The 24,527-nt window shown below is 43.9% G+C and overlaps 2 protein-coding genes and 1 long non-coding RNA gene across 5 annotated transcripts in view; 1 reads left to right on the plus strand and 2 right to left on the minus strand.

The window, feature by feature from the left end:
- LOC117010991 (protein NipSnap homolog 3A-like) overlaps positions 1–19,836 on the minus strand; it is a 52,532-nt gene extending 32,696 nt beyond the window's left edge. The window contains exon 1 of the mRNA XM_033086189.1: positions 19,652–19,836. Within this exon, the coding sequence (XP_032942080.1) occupies positions 19,652–19,816 (165 nt within the window). The 5' untranslated portion in view covers positions 19,817–19,836. The remainder of the gene's footprint in view (positions 1–19,651) is intronic.
- The window catches only part of PSD3 (pleckstrin and Sec7 domain containing 3), a 116,005-nt gene that overhangs the window by 2,136 nt on the left and 89,342 nt on the right, over positions 1–24,527 (plus strand). The window contains exons 2-3 of one of the 3 annotated variants that reach the window (XM_033086179.2): positions 10,068–10,176; positions 22,835–23,903. In XM_033086179.2, the coding sequence (XP_032942070.1) occupies positions 10,068–10,176; positions 22,835–23,903 (1,178 nt within the window). Of the gene's footprint in view, positions 1–10,067; positions 10,177–17,166; positions 19,193–22,834; positions 23,904–24,527 lie in introns of those variants that run through there. The other 2 variants (XM_033086180.2, XM_033086181.2) reach the window with 2 other exon arrangements.
- On the minus strand, positions 3,524–9,369 carry LOC117010992. The gene is made up of 2 exons (XR_004420820.1): positions 6,573–9,369; positions 3,524–6,344 (listed from the first exon to the last, which is right to left on the minus strand). It is a non-coding gene; the product is annotated as an uncharacterized LOC117010992 (long non-coding RNA).

The raw sequence follows: 24,527 nt of genomic DNA on the forward strand, positions 1-24,527 counted from the left end.
ACGCATGTGTTTCTCTTTGGAGAACCTCTGTTGGCTTGCAAGGGTCTTGAGAGAGAGCGAGAGGGCGGGCTGCTGCTGGGTGCTGATTTAAAGGTAATTTAGAGGCACAATGGTAATTAAAAGGTAATTTAGCACGATGTAGCGGCCTAGTGAAGGGAGCCCAAGAAAGAGAGGGAGGGAGGGGGTAGTGTCTGCGGAGTAAGATTAGGAGAGTGGGTCCCCAGGGTACTGAGGAACCATCTGCCAAGCTGCTGTTCTTCAGCTGAGACTGGACAAACCCTGCTTTCAAAACTCGAAAATTGAGCTGTCAAAGTATGCTGCTCCAGATCAGCTCTGCGTGGGGAGTGCTGAGGATCCCCAGGGTGCATCAGCTGTTAGTGTTGTTTGGTGTGAGTCTTGCTGGCTCACCCAGAAAAGGTGGGAGTAATGTTCCTGGGCTCAGCAGGGAATATGCCACCCACCATCCTTGAAGGGATATTTCCTTGCAAATGGGCCCTGATGGAGAGCTGGCTTCTGGTGGAGCAGGGATTTCTCGATCTGCCTGTCCCACCCAGATCTGCTGTATGTCCTGGTTGGTTCATTGCACCCTGGTGGATTTTAAAATTGTGTGTGGCTCCTTCCCTCTGGAAGTTTGGCTGAGAAGGAGGATGTCTGCTAGGGAACTTCTCTGGACAGTAACCATACAGCAAAGTGGGTCTGCAGATGAACAAATTTAGGTCTTGTGCAATTTTTGTGCTAAACTTCTGAATATCTTTCTAAATGGATTGATGCCCTCCAAACCTCATCATCACAGACACTATTTCCAGTCATTATTTTCCTGTTTGTAGTGATGTGAAATTGAGGGGACGGGGGTGTGTGTGTGTTAGAAATTATTTTCTTCTGTTAGATGAAAAAGCTGTTTGAGACTAGCTTTAAGTGTCTGCCTGATGCTTTCATTCTCGATGTAAGTGTTCCATTCCTCTCAGTAATGGCACTGTTTGAAGTATTCCTTCTGCAGAATATTTCCAGATACTTTCTCTGAGTGCAGTTTCTCCTTGCTCTGAGATGTTTATTGCTGTTTTGCCAGCTTCTGTTGGAGACCACAGACTCCTGTGATGCTAATGCATCCAAACATTTATTCTCTGCATTACAGAGATGAGCAAGGCAGGTTGTGGATGGTGCTTAAAGCAGGGTGGGGTGAGAGCTAGCCCTCTGGGTGCGGGCTTGTTTGCTACAGGGTTGAATCAGGAGTCAGAGGAGCTCGGGTATTACCTAGCCCTTGAAGCCTGAATGGCTCCTGAATTGTCTGTACTTCCTGGATACTGTAAGTAAAAAAACCTGTTTGGGCACTGAATCAGGCTGTCCATCAAGGATCAAGCTGTCCATCAGAGTGTGAGCACAGCATTTCCATCTCCACTGAGTACCTCAGCCACCACTGATGGCTGTGGGAAGTGTGTGGTGTCTGCTGTGGCTCCCTTGCTAACGAAAAGATTTTCTGTGTTGCAACTGCTGGGCTAAGCCAAAGGAAACCACGCTGAAGCTGGCTTCTGAGGATGGCCTACCAGGGCAGAAACACACTGGCCACTACCACACTTACCAAGAACATCATGTCATAGCCACAGCAACTTTTTGCTGCCTGGTGAAAGGACTGTCTTGCATAGGACCAGGAGTTGGTGATGATCATGATGGGTCCCTTCCAACTCAGTTTATTTTATGATTCTATGAATGAAAAGAGGCCCTTGTATTGAAACTGCGATGCGGTAGTTTGGGAGCAGTAAGAAAACAACCTAAATGGCACAGATTACATAATACAGGCCTCCCTTTTTGCAGAAGCAATGAATGAGGCTTGCTTTCTCTTCTTGGCATGAAATGGCACAGTGGAAGAGGTGGCTGAAAGTGTACTCATTATTTTATTACAACAGTTTTCAAATGGGAAGTGTCATTTGAGTAATAACTGCATCTCCCAGGCTGAATGAATGCCAAGTGTGATAGCAAGATGCACTTAGGCCTGGGATGTGTCTGCATGTCAGTGCTAACAGAAGAATGCTTGCCAAGGAAGCCCTGTTCTCAAGAGGAAACAAATTATAGTACCAGTAAGTTCTGTTTGATGTCAGCTGTCTTGTCTGTGGACTTGCTGTGACTTAATGAGGAAAAAAGAAGAGGTATTAACTTCCTCACCAGTGGGACATGAGTACCAGCTGGCCTGTGTTGTGCTGCATGTGGGGGATGTAACATTTCTGATGTCTTCTGCCTTCCTGCCACAGCTGAAACTGCCTGTTGGCTCCTGACTGCTTGCAGGGCATAGCTGCCCGACAATGCTACAGTCGTTAAGGTGCACTTTCTTAGCAAGCAAATGGTCTTGCAACAATATTTTCAGTCCCCTGTGCATGCCCATCGGGAGAAATTTGTTGATGTGTATTCTCACTTCTGCCTCAATTGTGCCAAAGATAAGATGGCTCAGATCAAACTTCATTCAAATTTCTATTCCAAAAAACTTCTGTTTGATCTAGGTAAGGGTCAGGAAAAAACTAATGAGGTTAAATATATGATATGAAATAATCATGGAGAATTATTAAGCTATGTCTAAGTCAGCAGGAGATATATACCCCTTTTGGCATACTCTGTTGCTGTGTTGTACTTCTACAGTTTGCACTTGGCACAGAGAAAATGCAGGTTTTTAGTCTTTTGCAAATGTAGATTCTTCCAGTGTAGAATGGTCTGCTGGTTGGGTGTGGGGTGTTCTTTTGTTTGTTGGTTTGTTTTTTGGGTTTTCTTAACCATTCACTGAAATGGAATATTTTAATCACTTGGGGACACTATCTTAAACTATGTTTATAATACTGCTTTGCAAAATGAAGATGAGCTCTCCCAATACTCTGTCCTTCCATCCATAAAAGCCGAGTATGTGTAGCTGGACATAAAGAATGTACAGCACATGGCAAAGGATGCTGTCTGCAAATTTTCAAGGGACAGCAGATGTTGGCTAGGGTTTTGGAAAGAGTTTAGTTGCTTAAAGATACTGAACTAACTTCTGGTGGGCTCATGAGGCATTTAGGTATATTCAAATTTTAGCTTACATGGAGTAGAAATCCATGTGGAGCAGACCTGTAGCCTGTCTAAACATTGTTCTGCCATCTGAGATGCCTAAAGAAAATGGAAGCACACTACCTGCAGAAGAGAAGCAGTCTGTCGGTTTGCTAAATATACTGGAACAGATTGAACAAAAACAGTAAATGCAAGATGTCTACTACATGCATGACTGAATTCTCTGGATTAAAGATGCTGTCATTGCACAGTTTTTCTTAAATCACACCCCCACCCCAATGCTCTTTGACATAACTCGGGAAAAATACTTGCACTGTGGCTTTATCAAAGTTTTGGGTGTTTTTCATTATCTCTATGTGTTATGTCTAAGAACACGGTGGTTCAGGCAGTGAGCCTTCTTCTCAGCGGGCTTCTTTTGATTCTTGCACATACCTTAGAAATAATGCATAGATACCCAGAGGTCCATTCAGCACACATCAAAAATCACTGACTTGGCAAATACTAAATGATGAGTGACCTTTAATAGTAAAGTGTAATCATACAGCCTTTGAATTAATATGCTGTTCACAGCCATGCAGTTACAGCTCAGACAGCGTCAGCCTTTGCATAATAAAAAGCATTTAATTCTGTATAACAGCTGACTGCTTGCTAACAACTTCAAGCAAACAACAAAGCAAATGTTTCTTTAAGGCGAGAAAAACTCAAGCACAGGTCTAAAACAAGGGAACCAGACTGGAAACAAATTTTACGTGCTTGATACTGCTGCTAAGGCGTTAATTTGAGTTTTTTTCACCGTTCCCAGGTTTTTTTCTCAGCAGCAAATCTTTTGCTTTCATTTCTGAACTGAGCCTCTCTTTAGACACTGAACTTCTGTGAAATCTGCCTTTGCGCACGGAGAGCAGCTTTGATAGTATCTGCACCCTTTCAGTTTTGCACTCTCCAGTCTGACTGCTTCCTGTGAGACTGCTCATAGCAAACAAATCATGTAGTGCTGGGAATAATGGCACAGGAAGCCTGCAGTGCTTTTGGTGAATCCCTGGGGTAAGCTGTGGAGTGTGTCGTGGAGAGAACTCGAGAGGAACTGGGTGGTACCAAGACAGAGGTCTGTCCAGTCCATGGCAGTACTGAAACCTGGTGAGCAGGTAGGTAATAGAGTCTCACTGCGCTGGTTTGGATTCAAGGCTGCTTTAGCCTAGGAGCATGTATGTGGTCATGGAAGTTGTCAGATGCTCAGGAACAGTTCAGCTTAGAGATTCATGTGATTTCTGTATTGTTAGGGATTTGTGTCACTTGGGCTTTTTCACCCTCCTCAGGTACCTCAGTATTTTGGTTTCTGTGACATTGCTTTCCAAGGAAGTTGGTGGTTTTGACTATAAACTGTACGAAGAACCATGTCCTCTTTGGTGTGGTGCTGACTCCCAATACCTTCTTTTGTTGTCTTCTGGTTGTTGTATTAAAAAAAAAAACAAGGTGCTGAATTACTGATTGTTCTTTGCTTTTTTCAGACACCTTATCACTGCAAGCACCTCTGCCACATCTCTCAGTTGCCTCGTAGCTGAAGAGTCTTACATGACCTTCTCTAAAATCCCAACTTCTCTGCTGAAAGACAGCTATAGGCAGTGCTCTCACACAAGCCTGTTCTTTGTCACCTTCTGGCTTTCTGTGCATCTCCTTGCAACTCCTGGTAGTTAGGAATTTGTTTAAAACCCCGGCTGAGATTTCTTCTCTTTCAAAACCTTGGCTAGCGTTATGTTTTAGCAGCTCCAGCTGAGATTAAGCCATTCAAAGCTCCTGTTCTTCTGAATTTTAATCTATTTTACTAATGCTTTTATTCAAGAATTGCAAACGTGTATTAGTGTGGGGAGGTATGAGAAAAACACAGGTATGGTGTATGAGGTCACATGGAATTAAACACTATGACCCTTGCTAGTGGTCTTACTGTGAGCACCCACACTGTTCCTGTGATGTGGGTGCACTAGGTTTCACCAGTTAGCAAGTTTATTTTAATGCCAGCTTTCTGCATTTAATCTTGTTACTTAGGAAAGTGATTTAAAACAAGCTCAACAGGCATAGTCTTTTTAGAACAATTGGTATGACCTGTCAAAAGCAGTGAAGCTTGCTGAGCTCTTGGCCATGCAGGGATGATGTGACAGCAGAGGCGGAGCTCTCAATGCAGGATTCTGCAAAGACTTGTCCATGACATTGCAACTTGCTGGAGAATGTTTTAAAATCTGTGGGACCCTTCTGTCCATCATTCTTGCTGAGAGCATAAACTCACTGTATCAGAATATTTGATAGGCTGCTGACAGGCAATTGAGTTTTTTGCTGCTAGAGATATTGTTGAAGCAATGAGAATGGAACAAGCACAGTCTGGGATTAGAAGTGGTCCAGGTGTGGCTGTGAAATTCTCCAAACTGCACTGTGATTTACAGGCATTCTTCAAGGCTTTTTTCTCCTGTCTTGCAACACTGCAGCATTTCCCCAGTAGCGTCAATGAAACCTCCAAAAGGCACTGCCGGTGCAGGTTGTTGCCTGCAGTCAGGGAGCTGACATCCACCGGTGGTATGGCTGAGAGGGAAGGCAGGGAGCTCTGGGAAACAGAGCAGTGCAGATGCGGAAGCATGTAAAACTGAGCTTCCTCTTGGTATGGCTGAGCAGTGCAGACTTGCCTGAGGACACTTTCACCTCTCTGTCCCAGCTAACAGTTCTTCATGAATGGTCCTTAGGTCTCTCCTGCTGAGGTTTCCCTTTAGCGTGAGTGGTCTCTTGCTGTCCGGAATTTTGGCTGACTCTTGCTCCCTGAAGATTCATGCTTGAGCACCCATCCTGTTCTGCTTTTTCTCAAGCACTCTTTTCCCAGGTCTCTTCCAAGGAATAAGCCTGTCTTAACAGCATCTGTCCACTCAAGAAGTCTGAAAAATTCCAGACTGGAATTTTCCATTTAATTATCTGCTCCTTTGAATACTTCCTCCTTATTAGACATTTTCAAGGAAAATATATGACCTTAAGTGTGAATGCTTCAGGAGGCATGGGTTCACAGTGATTCTTTGTGCTCAGACTGACCTTGTTATCCCTATCACTGAGACAGAGCCCAGCTCTCCTGTAAATGGTGGTGAGATAGCAAGAGTTTGATATTCATAATTTAAAGCTGTCTGACATGTAGCTGTGTGTCGTGGTTTGAGACAAGTTAGGAGGAAATGTTCACCCCAAGACAGGATGAAAGGAAAAAAAGGCCCCAAGACAAAACCAGTTTGTCCCAAAAAAATGTCACAGCCAGAACCTCAGTGAAAGTCAAAAGAGGATGCTTGGGTGCTTTTCTTCTGTGGAGAAAGGAGAAGCATTTTCTTCAGCTTTTTGTGACTCACTGTACCTATCTAAAAACCCAGTGGGATTTTTGGAGGGTAGTTTGAGGGGAGCTTGAGAGTTGAAATGAAAATCATCCAGAGAGAGAATATGCTTCAGGAAAGGCAACACCCAGCTCTTACCAGGAGCTAAAGACACCTCTCAAGGGTGAATTGTGGGAACAGTTTCTCCTTGCAGATACTGACCTGCTGCTCCATTTGCACATCCAGACAGCAGAGCAGAGGCAGTCCTTGTGCTTTGTGCTGTGCTGACTTATCTGTCCTTGGCAGCTCCTGCTGGAGTAGCAAGAATCCTGTGGTCTTAGCATCCTGCTGCTGTTCAGTTCAGTATTGAGACACAGATTCAGCAGCTTCATTCCTGTGCTGGCCTGAAACCACCATGAGCACCACAGGCTTATCCTAAAGAATCTCTATGCTCCCTAAGCATGAAACAGAAGGCCGGCAAGGTGGGACCTCTGTTGACCCATGCCAATACCTTGTGTGATGTCAGTAGGAACTAGTGCAGTGTATTTGCAGGAGGTCTGGAGGGTGAGGACTGCCGAGTGCAAATTAATGCAGCCTCATAAGTACTATCTAAAATTCACTGAGAGGCAAATGTAGCCTTCTAACTCCTGACCAAGAGCTATGACCTAGATAAGTAGGCTTGATCAAACATGTTCAAACAGGCAGAAGGCACTGCAAGAGTGATGCACAAATGGGTAGGAGCTTGCTGCCTCTCTGCCCAGAGCATCACTGGACTGAAAAATAATATGTATATGGCTCATGAGAAATGTATGTACATCTGGGCTGATTTAAGGGGATTGGTGCTCTAAGCATCACCCTCTGCAGCAGTGACAAAGATGAGATGCATCAAAGGTGGTGGTTAAAGCCCTCTGAGGGAAGCAATTATGAAATGAGCTGACCTGGATGCAGATTTCTTTGCCCTTGAGCTGAGAGAGAAGGCTTAAGCAGGAGTTTTATATCCCTTTCAGTCTTTTCATATTTAATCTTTGGTAATGCAGCTTGAAAGCACCATGAATGTTTGTCCAGCCCATTTCTTGGCTCCTGGTTTCAGGGCATTTTGACTTCTGCAAGGCTTGGGTGAGTGGTAGATTGAAAGAAGGAAATGAGAGCCTCTTGTTGTTGTCCCTTGATTTGGACCTTGGTAAAGCAATAGTCTTAAAACCTAGCTCTGACCTAAGAGCATCCACATTCTTTCCTGCTCTTGCATTCTTTTTTAGTATTTCTTGTTCGGATGAAATATGATAAACTTATCCTTAAGCCTGGATCTGGACTTTCTTTATACATCCTTTTAGTGCTTTGACAAGCTAAATAGATGTTAAATACAGCTGTTCCCCTACACAAGCCAGTATCTGTAATTCTCATCAGCAGAGTTGAGCACTTCTGAAAATCAAGTCACCCTTTTCAGATGCAAAGACTAAGATTTTGCAGCCTCTGTTTTAGGCTTCTGACTCTGAAAAATGATGCCCTATACACAGAAACCCCATTAATTAGACAGTTTACTCGTGCCTTTTACTGGATGATGCAAAGGTTGCTGTGAGATGGAGTTTTTTTCTTTGCTTTACAATAAGGTACAGGCAAATAGAGATTCCTGGAACATGTGTTTGCTGGCAGGGATGCTCAGTACAGCAGATGTCTGTGAAATCTCAAAGAGCAAGGGTGAGGGATGAAGAAGCTGTGTCCCAGAGAGGTGTAGATCAGAAATTCCTTTCTGCTCAGGACTGGACTGTTCTGTTCATTTTATTTTCCATTTCATTTATCTGTCACTGGGATTTGGCACCAGCTAGTTGTTAGCCATCCCATCCCTTCACATCCATCTGAGCAGGCTGAATTTTTGTCTGGCTCTGTAAGCTACTCCTGTCTAAACTGTTGCAGACAAAGAGCCTTCTCCTGTATGCTCTGGCTCCAGCTTTTTCTTTTCTAGCCCTTCCTACCTCCCTGCCAATGAATGAATGCAGCCCTGTAAAGGCAGAACAGACATGGGGATTTCTTCCAAGCTCATTTTGTCATGCTTGTGATAGTCATCTTTGTGCTAGAAAGCCCTTTATCAGTTCCATCACATATTTACCAAAGGATTGGGTAGGCTGCTGTTAGCACGTGTGTCAGTGTACTGGAAGCCCTAGTGCTGAGTAGTTGGACTAGTGAATGATAAATAAATTAGTCCAAGACCCCAGTGTAAGATCTGCTGTTGTCTTAGGCAGAGTGGTGTTAGACTAAATCTTGCAGAACTGGCAGTGCAGAAAGGTAGGAGAAGAAATGGGTGTAAAAGGCCAGGAGAACCTGGAGCAAAACTGTTCTAGGGCATGAGGCAAGATAGCTATTTGTCAATATCCTCTTGGAAGAAAATGTAATTGTTGGACAGATGCCCTAGGAGGAATATATGGATTTGTGATTCCATCCATCTCTGATTAATAGCCATGACTATGTGTTTCTTTGAATTATGTGTCCCTGGTACTTGGAATTTCTGTTGTATCTGATGCTTATCCTGAGGTATTTGATAGAAATGCATAAAAGTTATTGTTGTCCTGGGGGACAGAATGTTCCACTTAGCTTTGTTTTTTAAAAAGTGTTTTTGTAAGCTAATGCTTTCACTAATGTAAACCATGCCATGGCTTGCTATGTCACAACAACTGACTACCTCATATGAATATAAAGTTTACGGAAGAATTTAGAGAGTTAATGATTTAGTTTATCTGTCACTTCAAGCAGAAGAATTATGGGCTCCATCTTGCCCAGCTGGGAAGAAACTTAGTGCTGACTCTCTAGGTAGTTTTTGCACAACAGTTTATTTCTGGTGTGTGTTTTATCTTAGAGATTTGTTTTGTCCCTACCTGTTCAGAAAAGTATTTTGATCTTAGTCCTGTGGCCTTTCTCTCTTCTGAGGAATTGGACCTTTACTCTATCAAAGTGTTTCTTACAAGAAGAGAGCAGTGGGAAGGTGCTGGTGGCACCAGGCCTGGGTAGAACAGGTTGCTCAATCCATCTGTCCATCCATCCTTCCAGGTGTTCCCCTGCTGCCTGGGCTCACCACCCTGTGTCCCCTCCCTGCCTTCTGGCCAGATAAGCAGGTATGACTTGTGTGGCATGGTTGTAAAACCAAGTTGGGTCTTGTCCTGACATAGACGGTGGTGGTCATGCATGAGCTGCCCAACAGTGACCATTACACAGTACTCCTACATCTTTGCATACCTTATCCTTCTTCCTTTTTTAATCACCCTTGTTGTAGTCCTTGTTCCTCACTTTCTACCCCACTCTGTTTTCAAAGGAACAGCCTGCCCCATTTCTGGTTTTCCCATGGGTCCCAGTTTTATGATGTTCACACTCAAATTTGCTATTTCTGATACTATTCCCTTGATATTTTTAACCCTAACTGGTACTACTGAGATAGTTGGCCAGTGCTGCTGGCCTTGCAATGGATAAGCTGGCTGAAGAGTGAGTAAAGAGTGGTTGGGTGCTCTAAGATCTCTGTTAGATCTTTGTTCTTAATACTGAAATTTTTGGGCTCAATGACAGAGAGGTGAGCTCTTCAAAAGTGCTGAGTTGGCCCATGTCTACTCTGGATGATCTTGGTGGTGACAGAGTGAAATTACTACTTTAAAAATGCTGCCTGAAGGGGTTTCGTGTTCCTTCTGCTGTTTTTTTCACTAAAAGGTAGATAGGCTTTGTTTATTTTGACTCTAGGCAGAAGCACTTGTGCGGGATAATGACGTTTCAGCTCATGCCCAGAATGTTGCCGAGGCCAAATATGAATTTTTATTTGGCTTGGAAGAAAAGAAACCTTCAGGAATGGGTAAGTGCTATTTATTACTCTTGTGTACAAAAAAAAAAAAATCTCTTAAGCCACTCAAAAAGTTTTGCAGAAGTACCAGACCTTAGGATCCCACTGGTGTTTGGCCCCAGAAAATTACAGTGGATCCCTGTCTTATACCCCACCTTTCTTTCTGGCTCATGTGGGCCACCATGATGTGACAGCAGGGACTCGTGCTGGAGATGCATTGGTGGTGGGAGCCCCTGCACTTCTCTACAGTGGAGTTTAGCCACAAGTTCTGCAATTGCACATGCTGAAACATGGCCATTTCTGCCTGGAGCTCCTTCCAGAAATGTGCTTCGTGGTCTTTCTACAGGTAGAGGTAGGTAAGATTTTAATTTAGATACTTGAGTGCTACCTGAACTGCTCTGCCCTCTGTAGTCAGTAATTCCAGAAGTCCAGGTGCAATATCTAATGTTATACTTAAGGATCAATCTTGTTCCTGTTGTCTTCTTGTAAATACAAGGCATTTTCTACCTTTTAAGAACCCAAGCATAGAAGAAAATAAATGTAGTTATTGTAACTATTCCTCTTGCCTTGTCAAAATTATCAACAAGCCCTGCCCTCTTTGGAAAAGCATTTCCTCAGGCAGTTCTCTTTATGCTTTGATCTTTTCTAATTTTAAACTTTCTGGAATGTCACTTAATTAAAGAAGACTCCCTTCTTGCCAGAAAAGGGCAGCACTTTGTTTGGAAACAAACTGTGTAGGCTCCTCAACTTCAGCAAGAAAAGGAAAAAAAGGAGAATAATAGTAACAATAGTAATAATAATAAAAAGCAGAACTTGAGTTTCTTCCTGTATTTTATAAAGTTTGGTCATCCACTTGGGAAATCTTAATTGCAGAGTGGAAAAAATCCAAACTTCCAAAAAGAGAAAAAAAAACCCTCAAAAAAACCTAAACCAAAAGAACCTAATGTAGGAATTTTAAAAACTCTTCCAAATTGCCACAAAATGTGTATCAGTTTATTACATGGTGACCTCATTTCTTGCTTGGAAAGACACAGTAGGAGAGCACTGTCAGCAGGCATTGGTACAAATCCAGAGACTGGTATTAAATAAAGTATGCTGTGTCTAATAAATCCAAGTGAATCTATTATTATTACCAACCAAAACAATTATCAAATATGACGGGTATTCCGAGCTAAGTACTGAGCTCTAAAATAAAGGGTGGCAAAGAGTAAGACAGATATATGGACTTATGTGCCTAATTCTCTGTATTTTTCTTGTGCTGCTTCTTGCCTTGTTTCTGGATCTCCTCCTGTTCCTTTATTAATGAGAAACTACAATTAGGGGCTAACAGTTAGCAAAATGGGAGTGATTTCAAGGGACCCTCACAGGCAGGTTTGTGAATATTTAACAGTGGTTAACATACAACATTGGTGAATTGTACCCAAAAACCGGGTGACATTTTACCTACCCAGACTGGCCTCATGCTGTCACAGACAAATGCACCCTCCTCCTCCTCCTTCTCTTCCAAGTTATTTGACCATCCTGGATAAATGAGAGTGATTCTGCCCCGTTCAGTTTTTTTTTCAAGCAAGCAGGTTTTAACTGCTTATTAACGGAGGTGAATGAGGACAGGGTGACTGAGAGGATAGTAGTACAGACTCAGGGCTTTTTGCACCAAATCATGGGTTTTTTTTGGATTTGATATATGCCAAATACGTCATGGCATATGCTTATGGGGTAAGCAGCTATGCTGTTCTTCTCTGTGTTAGATGGGAAGGGAGAAAACACCACCAAATAAAAATGCTACTTTCTGACGTTTCCTTTAAAAGAAAGAAGACATGCTTTTTAGGGGTCAAAGTATGAAATATTTCAAGCAAATGAGTGACAGGGGCAGGGCCAGAAGAAATGTTGGTGTTTAAACTTGATCAAGAAAACAACTTGTCACTGTGGGCAGTTAGGCTGAACTTTAATTTATCTAACCTAAAGCAGCTGACCCGTGCCATGGCTGGCCTCAGAAACGGAACACAGCATGAGCTGCTGAAGGTCTTATTTACTACTGCATTCTGGTTTATCTTTTCCCTTTAGCCATGTTACTGTAGCCCTGCTGATGCTGCTGAGGATACACGTCTTGACTGAGTACTAAAACCCTTGCATCAGACAAGCTAATTCACAAAGAAGGAACAGTAATTGGGGTGACTGTGGCAAACACTTCTGTTTACCCAGGTGGGAGATGGCAGCTTTTGTTAATAAGCTCCTGTGCTGGTTTTTACCTTCCAGGTTGAAGCTGCTGATCATTTTCAGATGAGAGGGGGGAAAATAAAATGTTAGATGGCTTTGGAAGAGGTTTTTCAGCAATAATATCAAATGCTAATAAAGCTGTCACATGTAAAACATTTTCTCTGCTTTGCTGTCCTTATTCTGTTTTTTTCTGGGATAACTGTGATCACTGATGCCCTGATGTGCTCTTGTCTTTAATGCATGGTGCCTCTTGTCTGGGTCCTCTCCTCGCTTGTCTGTTGCTCATCCTTCTGCCCTGGATGCATTACTCAAGAGTAGAAGCAGGTCCAAGCCCCCAGAACCCTCCTGTTGTGGAAGGGTTAAAGACCACACATCTCCCTGTAGACTCCTCCTACTGGGGGAGCTGGGAGCATGCAGCACACTTGTCCACGTGGCCCTGCACAGCCTGGCCACCTTCCTTGGTGAAAGCCCAGCCTTCTGCCTTCCAGCAAAAGAAAATGTTTTTTAGAAACTGAATTTAGCTGGGTTGGACAAGACCTCTTCTCAGACTCACTGACATAAAAGGCTGCTTGTTGTATGTGGAAACATACATTCCTTCTCTGGAAACTGCTGTGGAAACAGTGATCTCTATTGAGCAGACTTTTCTTCAGGCTTGGCTGTGCTACAGGCCTGATTTTTATGACTTTGCCGTTACTACATTTAAATACCAAAAAGAAAAAAAGTCACAGCTGCATGACTTACTCCTAAAAATGCTTCCTTGGGGAAGAAAGTGGGGGATACTACAAAATAATTCTTTAAATAAACATGAAGGCCAAATACCCCATAATTCCTGTTCTATGAGAAAATAAACCCAAGACCAGCATTGGGAAGAAAATAGCTTCTTAAGATTAATAAACAGTCTTTTCTCTGATGCTTCTGAGAGGAGAAAGCTTTCATCCCTCCTGTGTACCAGAGGTTTAATCTCATCCTTCACAAAAAGGCCCTGTACAAATACTGCCTGTGTTGCTATGCAAATCTGGTCTTTCCCAACAGCTGCTGGAAGAGGCTTGGTTTTGAATTGCTGGTGAAACAAATAGCTTTTTGGAAAGCCTGTAACTTGCTGTTTTGTGTTCACTGAGATGTCATGAGGGAACTGAGCTCATTTAACATCTTGGTTCTGCCAAAAGAGATGGTCCTAGACACACGCTGCCACGGATTGTCTCATGCTAGTTCTTGTGCTCATCTGTTTGCTTACCAAGCTCAAGCCAGCAAAAACTGACTAACAAATCCCCCCCCAAAATAATGCCAAAAGAACAATTCTGTAAAAAGGGCTTAGTTTCTCCTGGCAGTGTTGCTGAGTCACCTTTGCAAGGGGTCAAACAATGCCAGATCTAACACGTGAAAGAAAATCAAACACATACTTTGACCCATGCAACATACCCATTCCTGAACCGCAATCATACAAATGATTGCTTTTGCTTAGAATTTCTAGAACTTGTTTCAAGAGCAATGGAAGAACACAATGGTTGCTATTTTGTAAAAGTAAAGCCTTTTCAGGATTCTATGCTGCTGATGTAAACAGCTTTAAGAAAACTACTTCAGTATCTTTGTGTAAAATGAGTATCACTGACATACTAGGTTGTCCTTAATCTTCTGCCTCACTTGTTTGCTCTGGTATTTCAAGGCACACATGCCCGGTTCTGCTGCATCTCCTCACACTGCATGTAGTGGCACTTTCTTGATCCTCACTGCAGGAACTGCCCTTAGACCAAAGGCACTGCTGACTGTAGTCTTGCCCAATGCTCCAACCCCGTTGTTTTCCATTTTGAGGCACCTCCCTTTGCCATATTTTAATCTCTTGCTCTTTCCATTGCCAGGCAATCCTGAAAGTCTGGGCTCCCTGGTCTGGTATCTTCCTCTGCAGCTCTGCTTTCCTTAAAAGGCGCAAAACTGCATTTTCTGAGGGTTGCAGGACTGGCTGATTTTCACATTAATTTTGCTTAATTACAGTGAAGGACTGGCACATCAGATGTCTTGCAGTGTTTGCCAGGAGCACACACAAGGCTGGAATACAGAATGGTCAGAGCTGTGGTACCCCTCTGTAAGGGGTATTAAATTAAAATTCCATCATCCTGTTGCATGTGCTGTGCATACTTGAATTTATCAGCTTGTTCTTGTTGTTGTTGTTGTTTCTAGTGTCCTGCTGCATTTTCTGACATACAGAAGACTTGCAGGAATTTTTAAATCATTGTGTGTAATCAATAGTTTTCTCATAAATATCCCTGATGTTTGGCATTACTGATTGGCAATGATGCAAAAAGAAGGTTAACTTTTTAAATTTTAGTCTCCAGAGGCACTGTTTTAGAAGGTACTTTTCCAGTTAAGTTTGTGCACTATAGGAAGTGATTACCTCTTTGGCCACCAGCATGTCTGCTGGCCATGCTGAGGGCTCCTTTTTCACTCCAGTATGGAGTAAACCAAGTCAAGTAAACCAAGCTCTTACAGTGATGTCAGAAGAGAATTGTGCCTATGGAAAAATAAATGCTGGTGCAGGAGAACAGGTTTCATTGTGCTCTGCATCTTGGCTGCAGAGGTGAAGAGGTGGAGCTGTCTTGCTATTTCCCTTGAATTTCTGAGTCCCGCTTCCTGGGGCTGAGAGAAGCGGAGACATGCTCTGGAGCTGTCAGGTGTGTGTGATGGATATCTGGGTTTCCAGTCCAGGGGAGAGGAAAACTAAAGGGGGAACAAGTCATTATGCTGTGTCCCTTGCTCCGCAGGAGGAAATTGTATGTCTTGTGACCTCCACTTGAAAGCTGGATAGTTCAAGTTATCATAACCTACAGCTGTAGGGAGGAGATTACCACATCCTCAACTTTCTAAACAACAGAGTTGTTTGAAGGCCAAGGGTTTAGTACAAATAATCGTTAAAACATGGGCTGTTTGTTTTTTGTTTTTTAAAGGTGCAGAATTAAGCGCTCAGGAGTTAGGAAATGCCAAGAGTTAAGGCAGTTAATGTCTCCCTGTCTGTGCTCTATTGGCTGAAGCTGAGAGCCATGCTGATGTGAGCACACAAATATTTGGGGATCTGGTGCTGCTGCCAGTCTGTCAGTGTTTGGCCACATCAGATGTTCTGAGAACACGTGGCACAGACTGAAGTGGCTGAAGCTGGCAGGACTCAGAACTCAACACTTTCTTGGAGGCAATCAGGCCATCCCCTTCCATCAGGCAGACAGAAAATGGGGCATCCAGATCAGTGGGCACAATAGGAGAGGCTCAGTCAGCTGACTTGGCTTGTTATAGGCAGGTACAGTGGGGCACAGCTGCATTTTTACCTGTCACCATGGCCTCTCCTTGGCCTCAGCCCCATCAGCTGGTGAGATCTGCAGCACACCAACACAAACCCTCTATTGTGCTGTAGCCTTGCTTTATTTCTGAAGCTTTCTGAAGGAAATGATGCATGTTAACTTGCTGTTGATATGCACACAGAGAAGACATTTACATAAAATTGTATGAATAGATGCAGTTTTGGCCTGGTGTTGGACTGAAGAGGTGTAACACAGAGTACAGCATGTATTTTCCTGTTCACAGTTCACTGCTTTAACAAGTGCCTTAGATCTGCCTTAGATCCCTTAGTTGTTTATTTAACTCTGTCCAGCTTCCTGAGGAAGGGAGTCTCATTCACTGTGAGAGCCTGCTGAAAAGTTACTATGCAATGTCCAACTGCACCTTTAGCAACAAATGCTTGGAGCCTGAGAGATGCACATGTGCCTCTGTGTCCTATTTTAGCTGGGTGCATAAATTGAGATCCATCTTCTAGGGTGCTTTAAGAACTGCCTAACAAGACTACTCTTAGCTTGGTTAATTGGTCCCAAACCCTGAAATGTAGTGAAGGACATCCTTTTCTGCAGTCTTGCCTGGTTGCTGGATCTACAAAAATCCAGAGTTTCTGAGATCTATGCTTAGAAATGAGGGATTTTTAAAGTAATTTTAGGTTGCTCAAAGCAACTTTCCAAGGGTTTTGAGAGGATTCTTTAGAAATACAGTATTTAAAATATATAACATTAATTACAGCTGAATTTAGAGAGGCTGTAAAGTCTTTGTAGATGCTGAAAGTGTCAAAGCAGCTGTGAGTTGTCACTGCTTAAGAAGTTTGTTCTTCAGGTGAAGGCTTTTATGGAGCTTTTAAAGTAATTCTTGCTAATTACTATGTGTATCTACACTTAGAAAATCACCTGTTAGCCGCTTCCTTTATAAATCATAGCAGCAGGAAAATGAGAAAATTTCAGATTATTTTTGGATCTGTTGTTTTAAACCTAAGTTTTACATGAAAACTTTAGATTCTCACAGCCATATCATTCCAGAGTGTGGACTTCAAAGAATAAAAGTGTGTTAAATATTCTAAGACCCCACTTGCACTTTTATGTCAGGATAAGAAATCCAGATACTCCCTTTGTATTCCCTCCTGCTCCTCCTCATTCTAACAGCTGTTCCACTCTACCATTTTGCTTTACAGGGTAATGACTCCTGGGACTGAGCTATCTCGCTGACCATCTGTGTCCCATACAGCAATTTGTAGTGGATAATCCCTCACACTAAATCCTCTCAGTGCATGCTGCATGTTAGTTTTGGACTTTGTCCTGTTTTAAGCTCACTGTAGGCCTTTGAGTGACTGCGGCAAGGTGCCATCCTTCTTGTAACCAGGGGAAAGGTACGGGGCTCTTTGGAGGACACTTAATTCAGTGCAGTTGGGGTTATGCAAGTGGTCCAAAATCCTGTTTACCGCTGGAAATTAGTTAAAATCTGTGGGGGAAAATACGCAACCAAGTCACAGCATTGCTTGTGTAAAGCTATCCATCAGTAATAGGGTTAGAACTTGCACAGCTGTAAAAAAAAAATCCACACATTCTCTCAAAGAGGCACAAAGTGACCCATGTATTTTACATGCTTTCTAAATGATCATTGCTTTCTAAATGCACAGGATTTACCTTCTTACCCTTGTGGCTTTTCTCACTCTGTCTGCCAACCCAATGAAAATTCAGCATCATCACACTACCAGACTCCAGGACTGGGACTTGGCTAGCAGAGAGATACGTGACAGATCTACCTAGCGTGGGCATGGTTGTCCTATGGCAGACTGATGTTTCATCTAGCACAGCCTCTGGTAGCCCAAAACCCCCAGAATTTAGGGGACTACACAAGAGCAGTAGTGAGCAGTACCTTTTTGAGAATTTTTTCCAGTGTGCAGCAAGCTGTGGGTGTACGATTTTCTGAGCAACACACTGCCCCTGCATGCTTGCAGGGGAATTATTTTTTACCCCTGAACAAATTAGTTTATTTCCTGGGTAACCCTGAGCCACTGTGTAACGCCACTGTCTGTAACACCACTGTCTGGCTGTTCAAGTATGGAGACCACAAAGAGCATGCAGGCTGTGCATGCTGTTGGGCTCTGTGCCAAACCTCCCAACAACTACAGTAGGGAGTCCCTCTCTTTGTCTCTTTTTGGGTGAGGAAGCTCAGGCAAGACAGTTGATCATTCTGCAAGGGCCCTGCCATACCTCTATTCCCCTCTACCTTCCCTGCATTTTTGTTAAGGCACAGAGGCATTCCACCAGGATTTATTTCTAGGCAGCTCTCACCAACCTCTTCCCTCGGTTTCCCTCTCTCTTTTACTCAGCTTCCCCATTCCCACCAGCTTGTTGTTTTTACATAATGCTGCTGTAACTTCTGACGGGATGAAGACCTGTCTTCACTTCTCCTTTCTGGAGCAAGCGAACTGCCCAAAAGCCTGGAGTGTCTGCAAGCTGCAGAAAATCCTGCCCCCTGTCTGGTGTGGATGTTTGCAGTCCAGTTACAAAAGCCGCATGTTTGCGTTATGTTAATCCCCTGGCTTTGGCTATGCTGGCCAGGCAGGACCTATCACAGCATGGAGAATGACATCATTTGGAAAAAGGGCTGCTGCACAAGGCTGCCAGAGGCTGTGCAACATCCCTCCCCTTTTATAGGGGATGGCCACTACATGTCAGCAGGAGCAGGCTGCTTTATCAATTTGAATAGTTTTAGTCACCATAGAAATTGTAACATGATGCAGTGCAAGACAAGGAAATATGTGTAACCCTCCTCTTTGGCAGGCTGCAGTAGTGATATAATATCATAAATCCTGTGTTCATTAAACTCTGTCACCTAGAGATTTGTTTCATCTTAATGCATGCATTGTTTTTTACTTGCCCTAATCTGCCTTTTACAAATAGTGGCAAGAAATACCAGGAAAGCGTAACTGATACGATGCTGCATGCAAGCTCACCCACATGCTACTTGTGATCGGCGCAAGGAGCTGCAGAGACATAAAATGCAGGATGACTGGGCTACTTAGTGAATGCTTCCAGCTCACTAGTGCTGAAATGCCATAAAGCATCCTGCATTCTGAAACCAGCACATGACTCTCAGCATCGCCATTCTGCCCAATTCTCCCCTTACGGACGCAGTTACAAAAACGGCAGCTAAGTACAGACGTATCCCTGGCATGCTGTCAGGCAGCCTTGCTGAAGGAAATTTTTTTTTCCCCGTGCAAGCTGCCAAGGTGGACTCCTTAGCTCCTGCGATAGACTGAATGAGACTGCAGTTCCCCCATCAATTTCATAATAGTCAGAAAGCATCCATTTACATCATTGTGTGCAGTGCAGGGCAGCAGCTGCCAGGAAATTTGAAACTATTTTGATTCCAGTTGACTAGAACAGCAGCAATTGAATTAGCTGGTATCGCTATAGATAAACTGATGATCTGTGCATTTTATTTCTTTGACCAATGGGTAACTGCTGGAGCTACAGTAATCTCTGTGAGTAAGGAGACTGTTCAAGCAAATATATCTAATTTCTCGAGCTAGATTATATATATATATATATATACTGTATAGAGAGAGACACTCACACCATTCTTTTTTTAAAATGTACCTGTAAACAAAATGTCTGTCTATGCTTTTAACTTGTGTTTTGCTTCCTAGAATTTCCTTTTATTATGCTGTGGACAAGTTTGCTTGACATGGAATGGTTATTTACCTATGAAATATCATATCTATGCCTGATTTAAGTCATTAATTCTTTCAACGTCTAGTCATCAGAAAGGCTGCCAAATGCTGTTAAGTTATATTTGCCCAGTCTCAGTTTTCTAGTCACTCACCCCCTTTCTATTTTAGCTCTTTCCCTAATCCATTTCTTTCTTTTTTTCCTTTCTTTTTATTTTTTTATTAATTTGTTGAAAGAAGCCACCTTCAATGCAAAGTAGAAATTTGTGTTACCTGAAAGTGTGTGTCCTTTGTTTGTTTGGTGATGGGTATTTTTTTTCCCTGCGCATCTTCAGTGCAGTCCTTAAATTTTGTTGTTGTCTTTCTAGCCTTGTTTGTAATGCAGTCATATTGGGGGATGGGGTTGGACAGGATATGCCAGTAGCTGCAGCAAGACATGATGCTGTGGTGGTGGATGGGAATAAGGGAGGAGTTTCCCTTAAAGAGCTCAAGCTCCCCTAAGCTCTTGTACCTGAAATAGCTCTCTGAGGAAGGGGAAAGGCTTTGCAATTTTGGGAGAGAGGGATGGATTGGTTGTGGTTTATCTCATGAGATAGAGACCTTGGCAGTCATGTGCATGGTGGTACCTAACATAATGGCAACAGAACACTGCTTTGATGTCATATATGAATTTTTTTTCAATCAGACAGAGAATTAGGCATTATTGCTGCATGAAGGCAAGAATCCCACTGACTTGTTCTTGTATACAGCAGCAGTGGCAGCAGCAGGAGCAGTCCGTCCAGAGGAGGGCTGCTGACATCTCACTTTAGGAAAGGCCTTACCTCTACTGTGATAATGTTACTCTCTTGCCCAGATAAGCACAGCTTGCAGGCATGGCAGAGAGGAGTGTGTGTAAGCTCTCTCCCTCCTCTTGGACGTCTCTCTGTGCTTGCCTGTGTGGGTATGTGCTCTGTGTGGGTACCTCTTCTGGAATCTGGGCTTGCCAGAGTATGAAGTTCAGGAGGAGAAGTAAATCAGAAACTTGCTCAGAATTTCTTTTCACCGTCAGCAGTGGCTGTCAGTGGCAGATGGGGAGGCACAGTAGAGCATTTAGCATTCACCATGAGAAATAAGGCCCCCTCTGTTTCCCTCCTGTTGGTTCAGAAGCTAAGATAGCAATTAGCAGAGACGAGCCTGGCCCCTTGGCAGGATCTGTGTGCGGTGCCTTGTTAGGGCTTGGCCTCCAGAACACATTGGCTGCCTCCCAGCCCCACAGGAGGCCGGGGCTGATGCTTTGGGCTTCCTTCCAACGAGGCGGGATGTGTGGGTGGAGTGAGGCACAGGGGTCCCAGCTCTTGGGGCACTATGTATTGCCTTTCTTCACACAGTGCAGGCAGAGAGTGTGGCCGGGCAGTGGCCTGGCCAAGTGTTGTCCCACAGTTCTGAGGGCATGCACTGAGCATTGCTGTGGGTGGTGTGTCCACCAAGAAGGGTTTATGTTAGCATCTAACAGGCTCCCTGTCAGTCCTCTCCTAAGAAATCCCACCTCTAAGACTGTGCTGAGAGAGAAGCAAGCACTAGCCTTCTGCATTAGAGAAGACCAGGGTTACAGAATGAGAAGGCAGCTTGGGGTTGCTTGCTTGGGGTTATTCTGGTGCAGGTGTAGCGATATAACCACAGACCATCACTGTCGTGAGTCTGTCCTGGTGGAAGAGTCCCACAGTGCCTGTGCCATGAAAAGTATAGCCTTGATTGAGATGCACACAAGCACTGTGTGGCTGAGTTGTGTGCAAAGGGGACTGTTTATCTGCTGCTTCAGATACTTTGGAAAAGCACTGTGGGTGCACCCACACCTGTGTATTGGAAGCCTTGCCATGAAGATGGGCTGGTGATGCAATTGTGGACAGGGTCTATGTGTTCCTTACAGCTCCCTGGGATCTTGCAGCAGAGAAGGGGTCCCTGCTTTGTCCAGTCACTGTCCTGAGCAGCAACCAAGCCATCTGGATGAAGCTGAATTTTTATTATATACTGATTAAGTCAATGGCATGGAGACGTTTGGAGAACCCACAGATTCTGAGGCTTGGCAGGGTCCAAGACTGTCACTTTGATCCTATACATGCCCGGTGTGTGGTATTTACCCTGTGACTATACAGACTGGCATATACTGGCAGGTGTGAACTTCTGCTTACTTTAACAAGCCACTGGCACATAGGTAGCCATATTAATGCAGTTCTGAACTTGTGTTAGATTATCCTCTCTTTCACCTTGAACTCAGCCTATCATTAACCTCAGCTACATGGTTTCTGCCTCAGACACAGACCATGGCCAGACTGCTTGGAGCAGAGGTGGGGATCAGTTCCCAATGCAGCACCTAGATGTGCACTTCGGGACCAAACCATTTAAATGCAAGTTGGTGTCTGGTTTTAGAGCTGTAACTCCTGATGCTTTTCAGAGTAGGTGTTTGGGTCTAGCCACCCCTGCAGTTTGATTTAAAAGACTTTTATACGCCAGGCTGAAGGACAAATGCAGCTGTTGATAGTTGCGTTTTTGTTGTTTTTTTGGGTTTTTTTCCTCACAGAAACTCAGTTGCTCCTTGGGCTGTGATATAAGATGGCAAATTATCTGTCATTATGTGATCCCTGAGGTCCCTCTGGACAGATGGTTCTCTGTCACTTCACAACAATGGGAACCACTGGGTGCTTGGCGCTTGGAAAATGGGATCACCCACTTTTGCTCCTGCTTTGTTTACAGCAGTTGGAAAAGCAGCACAAGGAAGGGAGGGGTAGCAAGGTTTTTTTGCAGCAGTGTATTTGCTGCAGTAGAAAATGTGAATTACTTGGTATGCATCCATCACTGCAACATGACCTTCAGCTACCTGAGTTGTTAAAGGAAGAGGGTAGTGCTGGCAGAAAGTTGAATTGCTCAGTAATTGCTTTGTAATTTAGCTAATTAGTTTCATCAAGGCTGTAGAACATACAGGTTGTGGCTGATACCTTCCCAGTGCTTAATTTTCACAATTGCAAATTACCTAAAAACATAAAACCATCATGTGTGGTGTCTTTTTAAAGTAAAACCATAATGTGTAGTGTCTTTTTAAAGTAAAATCATCATGTGTGGTGCATGCTGTGGATGGATATCAGACATCTGAATCCCTTAGGCCTATGCACCTGGCCTGCAGCCTCAGACTGTTCGTGTGCTACTGGGACCTTTTCTGAAGTGTAGCAGACATTTCTAGCATTCCTTCCTCTGGAGTGCACACTCCCAAAGTAGGGCTGCCCAAAAACTCCTAGATGAAAGGACCATCTCTGGGTAACTGGGGTGTGAGAGCGTGCAGAGTGAGTTAAACTGAACAGTATTTCCCCTGCAGGGGAAAACTTTGTTAACTCTGTTAGGAGTTAGGGCTGGGAAAGGAAATCAGGCTTTTTGCTTTGTGCATGTGGTAGATAAACCCAGGGTCTCTTTCCTTTTTCCTTGCAGGTAGTGGCCAGGGAAGCAGCAGTTTGCCTTCTCACACCATCATCAATGAATTTCCAGAGTACGGCACTGTAGAGTCAAGCAGACAGGTGGCAGTGGCTCCACCAATGTGCCAGGCTGAGCCTGTAACACGCAGTCCAGAAAGACGGGACAGCCACCACCGTGTCAGGCCTGTGCTTCAGCATGCGGCTCCCACAGATAATCCAAGGCCTGATGCAGGGGCATCGCAGCTTCACACCCCAGAAGAAGGTTTGCAACCTGCAGGTAAACTGCCAGAGATTATGAAAATCTCTCGACGGCTAGAAGCAACAAAGGTGCAAGAAAGAGCAAATACTTCTCTCCATTCAGAGACGCAAATGGAAAAAAAGAGTCTTACTGGCAGCCAAAATTTGCAGACAGCCAGAGATCCAGTTCCATCAGGCCAAGAAAAGCTCTCAGACATGCTTCTTCCATCTGAACGAACAGCTGAGGGAAAAAAGCATTTGATCATGGAGAAGGATCTGGCTTCAATATGGGCTGAAGAAAAGCAGTCCAAATCCTCACAAGTTATAAGTAATAAAGCAGAGGAGGTCCACGCAGCTCAGGAACCAAGTTGTCACAAACCATCTGTGACAAACCTGGAAGCAGTCAGCAGAGTGGAGAGGGGGACACATTCTGAGGGGTTTTCAGAGTACAGTCAAGGCAAAATGCAAACAGGTCCTGAGAGAAGGCTTGCTAAAGAGGCAGCTGTGAGTAAACATGTAGAATTTCAAGGTGTGGAGATCTTAGGGCTGCAAAAAGCTGAGGAGCAGAAAAGAAAGAAGCAATCGCTGCTGGACTCTGTGTCTGCGGAGAAGAAGGCATTCCCCAAAACATCCAGCCACCCTGTGTCACCAGTGGTCTCCCCGGCCTTGGTTTCTTTGCCAGACAGTGCGTGGAGTGAGGTCTGTGAAGACCCAAGGCTGGGACCTACTGCCTCTGGAGCCACTCCTCTAGCACTGCTCAATGAAAGTGGGAAAGATGAAGTTTCTGTGAAGGACAGGAAGAACTGTGGTGAGGAGGAGATGGCTGTGCTTGCAAGAGGCCAGGGCAGGTGAGTTGGTGCTAAGAGGGTAGCAGGGGTTGGGCAGGGGTTCTCTTGTATAGGCATGTGGCTTATGCCTAATTGTTTAGGAGCTAATGAGAAGCGGCAAATACTTGTCTGCTGCCTGTAGTGTGATGTTTACAGTAGTGATTCATAGATAGTGGTGGGCTAGTGCCTGAAGCCACAATACCTTATTGAAGTTTGCAGTCCATCTCAGGTTTTGGAACTTAAAAGAATAGAAGTCTTGCTGTTTGCACAGTGATGTAAGTGTGGTGAAGCATCTGAAGCAGGTGTAGTTTGGATCTGGACATGTCATGTAATTAAATACAGTTGGCATGCAGGGCTGGCCATATGCACCTAAACGGATTTTCTGGTTTCATTCAGAGTTTGTGCAAGAGCAGTGTGAGAACCTCTGAAAGGTTGGATAATAAAGACATTTTATCCAGGGCCATGTAGATCATAGGAGGAGTAATGCTACAACATGTGCTTTCTATATAATCTGTCTATCTATCTATCTATCTATCTATCTATCTATCTATCTATCTATCTATCTATCTATCTATCTATCTGTCTGTGTTTATATCATTTTAGCAGTACATATTGCAAGAATGTTGTGCTGCTTTGCATCCTGAT

Source organism: Catharus ustulatus, chromosome Z (assembly GCF_009819885.2).
Source record: "Catharus ustulatus isolate bCatUst1 chromosome Z, bCatUst1.pri.v2, whole genome shotgun sequence".
NCBI lineage: Eukaryota > Metazoa > Chordata > Aves > Passeriformes > Turdidae > Catharus > Catharus ustulatus.